Raw genomic sequence first — 14,783 nt, 5'->3', positions numbered from 1 at the left:
ATTCATTCAGCATTTGTAGGTCCCAATGAGGGAAGTCAAGTGGAATTCCAGACGACTACAGACAGATCCACCATTTTAAGACTGCCGAGAAGCACCTATGGAATTAAGGTAAATATGCCAATCAAATGAAAATGGGCAGACATGAGGCAAATAGTCTAAATTCTACACTAGTTACTACCTTTCTCATCAGATCTGCAGTGGAGCAGATGCCACAGGGACATTGAAGAGCTGCTGTGGCACCTGCCCTCACCCCTACCATCCTAGGTTTTGGCTTTACAACTGCTCCATAAAGCCACAGCCCAACCAAGACCTTCAGGCCTGACATCACAGAGACTGAAGTTTGTGTCCAACCCAATCACTCACTAGCTGTGTGGTTCAGCCTCAATTTCTTCTGCAAAACAGTACCTTGAGGATTCTAAAATTAGATAATCCCTGTAAAGAGTCTGAGGACATAGGCGAGTACCTAACACAATGTCTGACTCAGAATGAGTACCAAAAAAATAATATTTGGACACAATAAGCAAAAATTTTCCTACACACTAGAGAGACGACAGGGATTTAAGTTTTAAAATGAAGACACAAGAGGCCACTCAGGAAGGTAAGAGAGATCTGCCAATAGCCAGATGTCTGCAGCATACAGCCTTTTATTACTATTTTCCTTACTGGCAGGGCATGCTGGATTGAATCGCATCCCCTGGAAAGATGTTCCAAGACCTAATATCCAGTACTTGGGGATGTGACTTATTTAGAAATAGTCTCTACAGATGACCAAGTGAAGATGAGGTCATGGGGGTGGGGGTCCTAATCCAAAATGACTGGTGTCCATATAGAAAGGGGGGGATCTGGACAGAGGGAGACCCACACTGAGGGAAGATGATGTGAAGACACAGGGAGAAGGCCATCTCCAGGCCAAGGAACTCCTGAGGCCACCAGCAGCCAGGAGAGAGGCCTGGAACAAAGTCTCCCTCGTGGCCCTCAGAAGGAACCCTGATTTCAGGCTTATAGTCTCAGAGGCTGAGAGACAACACCTTTCTGTTGTTTCAGCGCCGCCCCCCCACCCCCCCGCCGCTCCCCACCCCATCTGTGAAACTTTGTTTCTTGCAACCTTGGAAGATGAGTCCACAGAGGCCAAGTGCTTTCGATCATTAACATGATAATCAACACACTGACTTTAAAACCTGTTTCGCAGTATCTATTCTGGTCTACACCACCTCACCTTCATGAGACCTTCTCTGGCAGGATCAGAGGTTCGTAGGACGTCTTCGGTGGGCCACCAGGACTCCTTTATGTAAACAGCCATCACTAGAGAGAAAACCAAGTGAAAATGAAGAGGAGCGCATAGCCAGCCGGCCACGGCCACCTTGGGGGCGGGTTCAACAGAGCGCAGCCGCTGTCAAGGTGCAAAGGACAAGTACGTGTGGGCAAAGAAGGTGATATTTCTAGAGCTTAGATCTCCAAGAGCACTGACCAGGACCAAGTGGCCACTCTCACCCAAAGAGGACTTCACTGAGGTCTTCACAGATGGCCTGCTGCCACCTTCAAAACTACAAGTGCGTCTCCGGATGAAACTGTGCAAAAAGTGCTACACACCAACACGGACAAATTCGATGGAAAAGAAGGATGCCTGGGGGGCTCAGTCGTTAAGCGTATCTGTCTTTGCCTTGGGTCATGGCCCAGGGTCCTGGGATTAAGCCCCCCATCAGGCTCCTTGCTCAGTGGGAAGCTTGCTTCTCCCTCCCTCTCCCCCTCCCCCCACTTGTGTTCCTGCCCTCGCTGTCTCTCTCTCTATCAAATAAATAAACAAAATCTTTTTTTAAAAAATTGATGGAAAAGAATCACATTTTCTTTTCAAAGTCCAGTTACATGCCACAACTCAGAACTCCCCATGCAGTCAAATCCAACATTATCAAAGGGCATTGAGCACAGAATCTTCTAAGTTTTTTAAGATTTTATTTATTTGATTGAAAGAAAGCATGAGCAGGGGGAGGGGCAGAAGGAGAGAGAGAAGCAGACTCCCCTGCTGAGCAGGGAGCCTGACATGGGGCTCGATCCAACGACCCTGAAATCATAAGAGGAGCTGAAGGCAGACTCTTAACCAACTGAGCCACCCAGGCGCCCCGTGAGCACAAAATCTTATCGCTCTCCACACTAGGCCTGGCACTGTCTTCTTTTCCATGATTTTTTTTTCCTTTTCACAGTGAAACTGCCACCTGTGTTTTTCTGAAGAGGACACTGACACTCTGAGCAGTAAGTAGCTTGAAGGCAGCCAGCAAGGGGGGCCTGAGGTGGGTCCACCCCCAAGCCAGGGACTCCAAGTGCAGTGCTCTCTCACAGAGGCCAGAAATGAGTCAGGGGTTAGGAAATGGGGTGAACCATGCAGGGGTTGGGGGTGCCTTTGAATAAAGAGGCTCTCCTGCAGAAGGAAGAGAGATACCTTCTCCCCCCACTCCTGCCCCATCCCAGTCTAAACAGTCCCTGAAGCTTCTGGATTCTGCCCATTCCATGTTTGGGCATCAGTCCTGCTATGGTGGAGGTGACCTTGGAAAAACCACAACCTCACAAAGCCCCAGGCTCCTCATCAGAGTTGCCCAAACTGATCACCCGAGATGGCTGACAAGTTCCAATGAAGACGGGGTGTGAAACACCCACCACAGAGCCCAGTGTGCCAAACGCGCTCGGTGACAGCTGATAAATGTCAGCTCTCCCCTCTTTCCCCCAGACCCACCCACACCGCTGCCACCAAATCAACCAGCTCCACCTGCCGCCTCGTGATGAGCTCTGTCCCCTCCTCCCCAGCCCCAGATGCCAGCAGGGTCCTGCCACCATCCACAGAAGACTGGGATAGTACCTCACCTAGTCCCCTGCCTCAGTCTCCCCCTCTGATCCATCCTTACCGAGTGGTCGCTCCAAAGGCAAATCCGGTCATAGCCTCTGCCTCTTGCCTCTCAGCTGAGCAGCCTTCCTTTCCTTGCTTAGGGATTCCATTTAAACAGCAAAGTTACTTTGGTTGTTTTCTTGTATGTTTGTTTTTATTTAATTAAGATCATTTTTTATAGCAGTTTTAGGTTCACTGAAAGGAAGGTACAGAGACTTCCCACGTGCCCGTACATATCACGTCCCCCAGTGTCAGCATCTGCCCCAGAGTGGGGACATTTGTTACAAGATGAACCTACACGGACACATCAGAGTCAAAGCCCATAATCAGCATTACAGTCCACTCTTGTTCTACATTCTATGGGTTTGGGCAAATATGTAATGACATGCATCTATCATTATGGATAGATTATCATATGCATCATAATTTTCACTGCCCTAAAAGTCCTCTGGTCTTTATCTATTAAACCCCTGCTCTCACCCCCCACTCCACCCCTGGGAACCACTGACTTTTTTTTTTTTTTTTTTTTTTAGTCTCTATACTTTTGCCTTTTCCAAAATGTCATTTAATTGGAATCATACGGTCTGTAGCCCTTTTCAGATTGTCTTCTTTCACTTAGTAATATACTGTTAAGTTTCCTCCCTGTCTTTGCCTGGCTAGAGATCTCAAAAATCTTTTTAGCACTGAAAAATATTCCATTGTCTGGAAGTACCACAACTTCTCTTCTGGTATCTTTTTTCCACCCGCTTTTATAAATATTGCCATTTTTACACCAACTTCTCAAGCCACACGTCTGAGCCTGAGCCACGTGATGAAAAGATGCACCTTCCCAGTCAAATCATTTTAGCTGAGGATATGTAGGAAAATAACATGGAACAGAAAACAAGAGTTACTTGAATACTTATATAAGGCTCAAGACTTTTCAACTAATTTTGTGGGCCAGTGAGGCAAAGTTTGCTACCACTTTCTTCCCTATTTCTGTCTGCTCCTTGAGGAACTTCACAGAAAATTCTGTGAAGACCAGGTTACAGTGACATCAGTCAGTGATTAAGCGTGAACTCTGCCCAGCCAGCCTCTCTTCCCCAAAGACATGTCAGTTTCATCTCACTGGTAAATTACATCATCAACAGTAGTTCCAAAGCTGATTGAGCTGGCTGAGAGAGAAGGGCCAATTAAATGCTTGACACCTGCCTTCATTTATTCAATTAAATTCATGTTCGAAATGGTACCTACTAGAATTTACAGGAGGTTTATAAAGCCATAAGGATTATTTTCCTGCTTAACAAGGTGAATCAATAAAAGATGTTCCATTTACTAATACAGTCTATTACTATAATACAGATGTTCATTTTGCTAAGACAGTTTCAAACAGGACACGTGTTACAATTTGGCATTTGTGTGGTGCCTTGCAAGTTTTATGGTTTTCTGCAGAGCATTAATTAGTCACACAAGTTGTCACAAAATAGATTGAACTGTTGTTTTTTGTTTTGTTTTGTTTTGTTTTTCAAAACGTATCTGAAGCTGGAAAGGATATATAACAGCGAAGGGGAAGTCAAATCAAATTTAACAGGCCTAAAATAAACTGTCCTCCAAACCAAGTTTAAAAAAAAAAAACAAAAAAAACACAGAATCAGCCTCCTGGAAACCAGCAGCTTTTGATTGGAGAAGCATAATACCCAGTCAAGAGGAAACGGTAGGAGAGAACAGTGGTAGAGTCCTGGGAGAGAGGCTGTATCCAGCTCAGCGAGGACAAAGGACAGATTCTGGGGACTCTGACAGGCACTGTAGGGCCAGCCTCAGGGCACCACTGAGACCCTGAAGCCAGCTAGTTCCAAGAGTTAGAAAGTAGAAGCCACGCATCTGTGGTTTTAAAAGAAAAAAAAAAAAAAAAATGATCAGTCTCCTCTAGGCTCTCTCGCATCTAGGGCCAGAGCAGAGACTGGATACTCACAGAAGGCTGTCCAGTGGTGACAACAGTCAACAGGGCACTAAGAGTTAAAAGCCAGCCTCTCTGCATGAATTTAATTTCCCTACCCCCCTGAGTGACAGGCGATGTGGATGACAGAGAAATGTCAGTGATGGAGTCTCTTCTGTGACGCTCCAAGGTTTCCCAAACAAGTTAAGACAGTGAGGTTGCCTAAGGCTATGTCCCAGTGGTCCGGCTTCTCTGAAGCTCAGTATGATCAACTCCATCCAGCTACCCGTGGCCGAGTCCCTGAACGTGTGAACAGTGCTGTCTGTCCCAGGGCCCCAGCAGCGGATGAGTCAGTCCCCATCCCTGCCCCTGGGGGGTGACGAGCTGCAGAGGAAGAGAACAAGCAACACTCAAGTTGCTCCAGTACAGTCTGGGGACATGAAAGGTGCTGAACTCGAGATGGGAACCAATGTGTCACCAGGACCCAGAGGACAGGCAATTCTGGGGAAGGGTATTGGAAAAGCATCCCCAGGGATTTCAGACAGCTTGGGTTCTGGATCAATGGGTAAGGTTTCAACAGGCAGAGACAACAGACAAGGGCGATACCGGCAGGGTAACCTGTGAGCAGAGGCACAGAGCCCTATAAGTCCAAGGCCATACTCAGGGCATCGCAACAACAGGGATAGCTAGAATGAGGCCTACACAATGGAAATATGTGGTTGCAAACTTTGATTACAAGGAGGTTTCAGAGTACAAAGCTAATATACAAAAGCCAACTGCTTTCCTATATACCAGTCATGAACAAGTGGAATTTGAAATTAAAAAACACAACACTATTCACATTAGCACCCCCCAAAATGAAATACTTTGGTATAAATCTAACAAAATGTGTACAAGATCTACAAGAAAAATCACAAAACACTGAAAAACAAAGTCAAAGAACAAATAAAGAGATAGCCTATGTTCATGGATATGATGACTCAATATTGTCAAGATGTCAGTTCTTTCCAGTTGGTTCTATGGATTCAATGCCATCCCAATCAAAATCCCAACAAGTTATTTTCTGGATATCAACACACTGACCCTAAAGTTTATACGGAGAGGCAAAAGACCCAGGATAGCCAACATGAGATTGAAAGAGAACAAATTTGGCGGAATGACACTACCCAACTTCAAGACTTACTATAAAGCTACAATAATCAAGACAGTGTGGTTTGGTGAAAGAAGAGACAAAAAGGTCAATGGAACAGAATGAAGAGCCCACAAAAATGAACTATTGGGACTTCATCAAGATCAAAAGCTTTTGCACAGCAAAGGAAACAGTTAACAAAACCAGAAGAAAACTGACAGAATGGGAGAAGATATTTGCAAATGACATATCAGATAAAGGGCTAGTATCCAAAATCTATAAAGAACTTATCAAACTCATCACACAAAGAACAAGTAATCAAATCAAGAAATGGGCAGAGGACACGAACAGACATTTCTGCAAAGAAGACATCCAGATGACCAACAGACACATGAAAAAGTGCTCCACATCACTCGGCATCAGGGAAATACAAATCAAAACCACAGTGAGATACCACCTCACACCCAGTCAAGAATGGCTAAAATTAACAAGTCAGGGAATGACAGATGCCAGCGAGGATGCAGAGAGAGAGGAACCCTTCTACACTGTTGGTGGGAATGCAAGCTGGTGCAACCATTCTGGAAAACAGCATGGAGGTTCCTCAAAAAGTTGAAAATATGACCCAGCAATCACACTACTGAGCATTTACCCTAAAGATGCAAATGTAGTGATCCGAAGGGGCACGTGCACCCAAATGTTTATAGCAGCAATGTCCACAATAGCCAAACTATGGAAAGAACCTAGATGTCCATCAACAGATGAATGGATAAAGAAGATGTGGTATATATACAATCGAATACTATGCAGCCATCAAAAGAAATGAAATCTTGCCATTTGCGACGTTGTGGATGGAACTAGAGGGTATTATGCTGAGCAAAATAAGTCAATCAGGGAAAGACAATTATCATACGATCTCCCTGATATGAGGAAGTTGAGAGGCAACGTCAGGGGTTTGGGGGGTAGGAAAGGAATAAACAAAACATGATGGGATCAGGAGGGAAACAAACCGTAAGAGACTCATAATCTCACAAAACAAACTGAGGGTTGCCTCAGGGAGGGGATAGGGAGAGGGTGATTGGGTTATGGACATTAGGGAAGGTATGTGCTATGGTGAGTGCTGTGAAGTGTAAACCTGGCGATTCACAGACCTGTACCCATGGGGCTAATAATACATTATATATTAATAAAAAAATAAATATAGTAAACTGACTTTTATATAGTCAGTTTTATATAGTAAATATTGTCAACTGACTTTTGACAAAGGAGCAAAGGCAATACAATGGAACAAAGAAAGTCTTTCCAACCTACGGTGCTGGAACAACTGGACACCCACACACATAAAAATGAAGCTAGACACAGACCTCTTACCCTTCACAAACACCACCTCAAAAAATGTAATCATCATGCATTCCCTGATCTCTAACGGACTTCACTGCCAACAAATAAGATGACACAAAGCATTTAGATGTGGCCCCATCCACCTGTGTAGGGAAAAGATTACAGACTTCAGAACCAGATGGGGCTCAAATTCCAGCTTCTTCCACTACTGATTATGTGACCTTGACCCCCTCCCCAAGCCTAAATTCCCCCACCTGTCAAGTGGAGACCAGAACATCCTCTCACCTGGTCATTATACAGGTTAGGTGAAAGAGCTCACTTCCTCAAACTGCTTTTCCTAACGTGTCTGAAGCTTGTCAGTGGTTTCCAGAAACTTCCTCCACTTGCTTCAAGTGGTGCTCTGGGGTTTGGAAGAAGGATGAAAAGCCCTTTGTTATTTGTTGGCTTTTGTCAGCGAGACAATGGAAACTTGCTTCATAACATTCCCATCTCTTCCTGGGAACTCCCATTCCAAACTTTCTGTTCTGGTTTGCAGAGAAATGTCTGTCTTTCTCCCCTCCAGCTTGACTACTGCGGTCCTGCCTCCTCCTTCAAGAGGATATAGGTTTCTACCCACCACATCTTCTCATGCCAGCTCCTTTTTCTGTTAGGGAGTGTGAAGCTGACCGCAGCATCCTTCTCCTTCCATCACGCTTAAGACATACACTTGGTACACTGGGTACCTCCCAACAAAACTTTTAAACCTTTCATCTTGCCTACTAAGAATTCTTAAAAGAGCTATCAGAAGAGACCCTAAATTGCTAAGGAAATGTTGGAAAAGAAAAACAAAACTGCCTGATTTCAAGCTTTACTACAAAGCTGTGATCACCAAGACAGCATGGTACTGGCATAAAAACAGACACATAGACCAGTGGAACAGAGTAGAGAGCCCAGATATGGACCCTCAACTCTATGGTCAAATAATCTTCAACAAAGCAGGAAAAAATATACAGTGGAAAAAAGACAGTCTCTTCAATAAATGGTGCTGGGAAAATTGGACAGCTATATGTAGAGGAATGAAACTTGACCATTCTCTTACACTGTACACAAAGATAAACTCGAAATGGATAAAAGACCTCAATGTGAGACAGGAATCCATCAGAATCCTAGAGGAGAACAGAGGCAGTAACCTCTTCGATATCAGCCACAGCTACTTCTTTCAAGATATGTCTCCAAAGGCAAAGCGAAAATGAACCTTTGGGACTTCATCAAGATCAAAAGCTTTGGGGTGCCTGGGTGGCTCAGTGGGTTAAGACTCTGCCTTCGGCTCAGGAAATGATCCCAGGGTCCTGGGATCTAGCCCCGCATCAGGCTCTCTGCTCCGCGGGGAGCCTGCTTCCTCCTCTCTCTCTGCCTACCTCTCTGCCTACTTGTGATCTCTGTCTGTCAAATAAATAAATAAAATCTTTAAAAAAAAAAAAAAGATCAAAAGCTTCTGCACAGCAAAGGAAACAGTCAACAAAACAAAGAGGCAACCCACAGAATGGGTGAAGATATTTGCAAATGACAGTATAGACACAAGGCTGATATCCAGGATCTATAAAGAACTTCTCAAACTCAACACACACCAAACAGATAATCATATCAAAAAATGGGCAGAAGATATGAACAGACACTTCTCCAATGAAGACTTACAAATGGTTATCACACAAATGAAAAAATGTTCATCATCACTAGCAATCAGGGAGATTCAAATTAAAACCACATTGAGATACCACCTTACACCAGTTAGAATGGCCAAAATTAGTAGGACAGTAAACAACAAGTGTTGGAGAGGATGTGGAGAAAAGGGAAGCCTCTTACACTGTTGGTGGGAATGCAAGTTGGTGAAGCCACTTTGGAGAACAGTGTGGAGATTCCTTAAGAAACTAAAAATAGAGCTTCCCTATGACCCTGCAATTGCACTACTGGGTATTTACTCCAAAGATATAGATGTAGTGAAAAGAAGGGCCATCTATACCCCAATGTTCATAGCAGCCATGGCCACGGTCTTTGGATAGAACTGTGGATAGAACCAAGACGCCCTTCAGTGGACGAATGGATAAGGAAGATGTGGTCCATATAACCCATGGAGTATTATGCCTCCATCAGAAAGAATGAATACCCAACTTTTGTATCAACATGGACGGGACTGAAGGAGATTATGCTGAGTGAAATAAGTCAAGCAGAGAGAGTCAATTATCATATGGTTTCACTTATCTGTGAAGCATAAGGAATAACACGGAGGACATGGGGAGATGGAGAGGAGAAGGGAGTTGAGGGAAATTGGAAGGGGAGATGAACCATGAAAGACTATGGACTCTGAAAAACAATCTGAGGGTTTTGAAGGGGCAGGGGGTGGGAGGTTGGGGGAGCCAGGTGGTGGGTATTATGGAGGGCACGCATTGCATGGAGCACTGGGTGTGGTGCATAAACAATGAATTCTGTTACACTGAAAAGAAATTAACTAAATTAAAAAAAGAGCTAACTCCTTTTTTTATCTAAACATGCTCTTCATAATGAATCAGTAAACAAAGAAATCGTTGTTGGGAGGCTGATATGATGTTTCCATAGCACGGGGCAAGGAGAACTGGTTGTCACCTGTCTCCTCGAAGGATGGGCCATGACAGAGGGGAGCTTTCCTGAGGAAGATTCTGAGGCCACATTCCAAGTCGGCAAGGAGGAAGGAGCACTGGGACGGATTAGCAATGTCCGGGAGGACAACTGAGGCACCCTATGGTTATGTCTGTCATCCCTCCTCATCTGCTCCAGCACAGGGGACAGCGGTAGGCGGCACCCCAGTTGTACACAGACCCTGCGAAGGTCACAACTCTGAAGCATTTGTTCCCCATTGAACCCACATGTTGAGTCACTAGGATGTGCAAAGGACCTAATAAACCTACTCGAGGAATTAAATTCAGACTCAGGCTTAAGACACTGACAGCTCAGAGGAGGAGGAAGTGCCTGGGACATGAAGCAGAAAGAAACCAAAAATCAGCTCAGGACCTCAGAGAGGAAGAAGCAGGCATCCCCACCGAGGGGCCGGAGTCCTTGGTGGAAGGTACCTGTAGCAGACCTCAAGAAGGAGGCAGGAAAGGGGACTCCAGCTGGGGCAGGGGAGAGAGCCTCAGACATGTGAGGCACACAGCATGCCAGGTAAGGACAGGAAGGCGCAGGGAGCAGGGAGGAGGCCAGTCAGGGAAGACTTCAAGACCCTACTCTAGAGACCACCGCCACCGGGGGAGGAAATAAAGGGACATGACCCAGCTGCAGGTTTAAAACAGTAATGCGTCCCACAACCACAGGTGCAGGTCCTCACCACATGTCTGGCACGATGCCAAGGGTGGGAATCTCAGTTCCTGCTTGCCACAGCTGATTCTTGTGTTCGAGGTGAGGCTCAGAGGGGCTAGGAAACCGGCTCAAGGTCATGTGCCTACAAACAGCAGCACTAGGACCGGATGCAAACGGGGTCTGCTGGTTCCAGAGCCCCCGTGCTCCAGGTGAAGGAATGGACAGACAGCCAAGAGGACAGAGCTGGGGGCCAGGCCCCCATGAAAGCTCACAGAGTCGGAAAGAGAGAAATGAAGGCTGAGGAAGAGACAAACCAAGACAAGTGATAAGAAAGGAGAGATCAGCACGGAAAGACCTTACCTCGATGGATGCCTGAGGATTTCATTTAGCACTTCCGGAGGGGGCAGGGTCTGCCATTTACTTAGCACTAACAAGTATCAGGCACTGTACCTGGGACCAGCGGGGGGTAAGATAGGTGACCAGGCCATGACCATGTCACACACACCATGACCTCCGAGACATGAGCGGCAGTCACGCCCCCTCCCAAGGGCTGTATGTTCATCCGTTTCGGCTGCCACGAAAAAATACCATAGACATTTATAGGTTTATCAACAGCAGAAACATAGTTTTCACATTTCTGGAAGTCTGAGATCGGGACGCCAGCATGAGCAGGTTCTGGCTGGAACCCTCCCTCCTTCAGGTTCCAGGCTGCTAACCTCTGGCAGGGTTCTCGCATGGTGGAAGGGGAAGGGGAGACCTCTGGGGTCTCCTGGGTAAGGACATGATTCCCATTCATGAGGGTGAGGCCCCTCCCCAAAACCCCTCATCCTAACGCCATCACCAGGGTTCGGATGTCAACATATGAATTTGTGGGGAGACGCAAACCTTCGGACCACAGCAGTCTTTCTGGAGGGCGGGGGGAGAGAGAGCCAGTATGGGCCAGAGCCAGAATGGGCTTCACAGCTGGGGGCTGCGGGGATCAGGCTGAGGGAGGACCTTCATAGGAAGCCTCTGGAAGGGTCTGACCAATGAGAGACATAATCAGAGTGATGTTTTAGAAAAAGAAGACTTGGATTATGCCCTGGTCGGAGGAATTAGCCCTTTGGGGGTTTTTTTGTTGTTGTTTTTTTTTTTAAGATTTTATTTATTCATTTGTCAGTGAGAGAGAGACAGAGAGCACAGGCAGGCAGAGGGGGAAGGAGACGCCCTGCTGAACAATGAGCCCGATGCGGGACTCGATCCTACGATGCTGAGGTCATGACTTGAGCAGAAGGCAGACACTTAATGACTGAGCCACCCAGGCGTCCTGGAAGTAGCCCTTTTGAAGTTTAGAAAAGGGGTGGGGGGGCGCCTGGGTGGCTCAGTGGGTTAAGGCCTCTGCCAGGGTTGCCAGGGGAGAGTACACATTCCCTGGGAATCGGACTGGTCTAAGGCAGAAAAGAGGAAGGCCGGGGTGGCAGGGGAGGCTGGGGTGGCAGGTGGCTCTGGAACCTGAGTGAAAGACACAGGTGCTTGAGCAGGAAAAAGGCAAGACAAAAAGATGGAGGCATGAATTTTCAGGTTTGAGATGCCTGTTAGAGAGAGGTCAGGGCAGTCAGGAGGCAGCTGGATACACAGCCCGGAGCCGAGCAGGGCCACAGAGAAGGTCCCTGCCCCCGTACCATCCTGGGAACCAAAGACAGAGGGTTGACACAAAATATATCTCACCTCCTCACCCTAACTTCAAGTTCACGTACTGGTCCCTCTATACGTGTTCGATCACAACCGAAAGGCCTTTAAGTCCCCTGCTGCCCACCCCTCACTCCATCTTGAGGGCTCCCCTGGAGTCTTAGCTGCCGTTGATTGCCTCGTTACAAATTGAAGAAATATGTAGTTGGACCAAAAAAAAAAAAAAAAGAGCACAATTAAACCAAAGTGACAGGCCATCTTCTCAAAAGCAAAATACACGTAGGGGGGATAAAAAAAAAAAAAAAAAAAAAAACGCTGAAAAGTTCTGGCAGAGGACAGCACATAAACACATTCCAAGGCATTGCATGACTTTTATGCAACATTGAGCGAGCAGGTCAATAATTTAAGGGGAGGGGAAAAATACGCAAGTTGACATAGCAACTGTCACATCGCATTACTCGGGCGACCGTTTCCATACAGATGTCTTCCTTAAAGGAAAACACTTCCCCAGATGCCCTGTGAACTCCGGCGCCTCTCTGCCACGGAGGAAGAAACATCTGGTTTGCGGTATGTTTGCAACAGGCTTCCCTGTGGTTCTCGGGCCTTTCTTGCCTTAAGCAATTTTTGTTTTCATGAGTCTAGATTTTAACTCAGGGAAGAGGGACAAGAAGGGGTGCCTGGACCCTGAGCTTCAGCTGGGCTGCAAGGTGTTGGAGCAGAGAGAAGCCCGCACCAGAGCTAGCGCATCGAGGAAAGGAATCTTAAAATCACCAAGCTGGACCGAGGCAAGGGGAGGCAGAGAGTGCAGACAGCCCAAAGTGCACTGGTAAAACCGTCAGATGCCTCCCAGACGCACTCCCGGCCCCAGACAATGGCTCCATCCCTGGCACTAGAAATATTTTCCTTGGACCTTCCCTGTTTTGCAAATACCATTAGTCCCTTGGTAAGAATGACATGTCTTTGTCTGCGGGATGCTGTTTTCCCCTACGTTGAAATCCAACTCACAGTAAGTGCTATAAATTAACAGGGAATCAAGAAGAAAATCCCAAACAATAGCCAACATGTGTTCCCAAAACACGATGCTGTCACTGCACATAGTTCTTCAATCTGCATCCATCGCTGCCCAAGGAAAACAGAACCCTCCGTTTCAGGCACGGAGCTCCTCTGGCTCAAGTGAACTCAGGTCCTCCCAAACCTGGGGGGTCGCCTTTGCAGCAAGAAAGAGCAGGTTTCTAAACTGAAGCTGCCTCCCTGGCCAGAACTCTTTTCCCCCTCACTGTCAAACTCACTTAAGTGGGACTCTACCCGTGTGGAAGATGGGATGAGGGGCCCGTCCTAGGCTGACGTTGATCTTTGCTTTACCCAAAAGGCAGGCACAGACTCCAAACACCCCGATCCAGGGCCCCTGGGTGGCTCAGTTGGTTAAGCGTCTGCCTTTGGCTCGGGTCATGATCCCAAGGTCCTGGGATGGAGCCCCATGTTGGGTTCCCTGCTCAGAGGGGAGTCCGCTTCTCCCTCTCCATCTGCTGCTCCCCCTATTTGTACTCTCTCTCTCTCTCTCTCTCTCTCTCTGTGTGTGTCAAATAAATAACTAAAACCTTTAGGGGAAAAAAAAAACAAGATCCAATGTCCACACGATCATGGGAAGCTACCCCGGTGGAGTGTCAAATAACCAGGTGGTCCCTGGACACTAGGATTTGTGAATGTGTGGGGTCCTCATGCTTCAAAGCAGAAAAAGTGAAATTACTTCTCATGCTAAAAATCAGATTTCACCAGGCCTGCAAGCCTTGCCTCCATCCAACCCCCATGGTAGCTTGCTTCTTACCGCACATACAGAAGCCCCCATTTCATTGGGTCAGATTGACAGGCCCATCCTGCTAAGCAGAGCTGTGTTTAAGCCCCATCCGTGCCCCCCGTCAGGAAGCCAGGCCTCTCTCTTTAAGGCACACTCAGGACAAGGAGCTGCCCTAGTGGTTCCCCTTCTGGGCGTCAGAAGTTCACGGAACCCTTCTACCTCCACCTTTGGACCTTCCATCCTTGCCCCGCCCCCCAAAGTCTGGACAGCACGCTCCAAAGTGAGGAGCGTCCCAAGTCTGAAGGTCCCTGGGCAGCTCAGGGGCAAAACTCCCATCCCCGACCCCTTGACCCCGACCCACCACCCACCTGCCCCGAACGCAGCCCCCAGTGGGCCTGGACTCAGGCCCAGCGTGTCGCAATCCCACCAGGCCCATGACAGCCCCTGGGAAGGCGGGCTCCGCAACGTTTCCAGTTTCCTTTGAATGTTTGCCTTGGCTCCTGCTGTCACTGAAGGCCTAGCCTGGGCATGCTTTTCCAGGAAAAAATCATCATTTTTTGATTCCCTGCTTGTTTTTCTCAGGGTGCGCATGACATGCAATCACCAAAAACTGTAAATAAATTAGCAGCAATTTGAAGGATGAGTGTTATGCTTGGTCACAAAACGTCCTGGAAGCAAGCTAGGGGGAGAGATGTTCTAATCAGAGAAGTCAACATGTGGTAAAGACAGCAAACAGTCGCTCCCCCGGCTGCCT

At 47.1% G+C, this 14,783-nt stretch overlaps 1 protein-coding gene across 1 annotated transcript in view; it reads right to left on the bottom strand.

Annotated features, from left to right (window-relative positions):
- The window catches only part of LOC111152640 (family with sequence similarity 169 member B), a 65,172-nt gene that overhangs the window by 36,710 nt on the left and 13,679 nt on the right, over positions 1-14,783 (bottom strand). Inside the window, 1 exon segment of the mRNA XM_022511179.1 lies at positions 1,217-1,302. Coding sequence (XP_022366887.1) covers positions 1,217-1,302 — 86 coding nt within the window.

Source organism: Enhydra lutris, unplaced genomic scaffold (genome assembly GCF_002288905.1).
Source record: "Enhydra lutris kenyoni isolate GAN:26980312 unplaced genomic scaffold, ASM228890v2 scaffoldscaffold29, whole genome shotgun sequence".
NCBI lineage: Eukaryota > Metazoa > Chordata > Mammalia > Carnivora > Mustelidae > Enhydra > Enhydra lutris.
The sequence above is the reverse complement of the archived record's forward strand: the minus strand, read 5'-3'. Positions and strand labels throughout refer to the sequence as shown.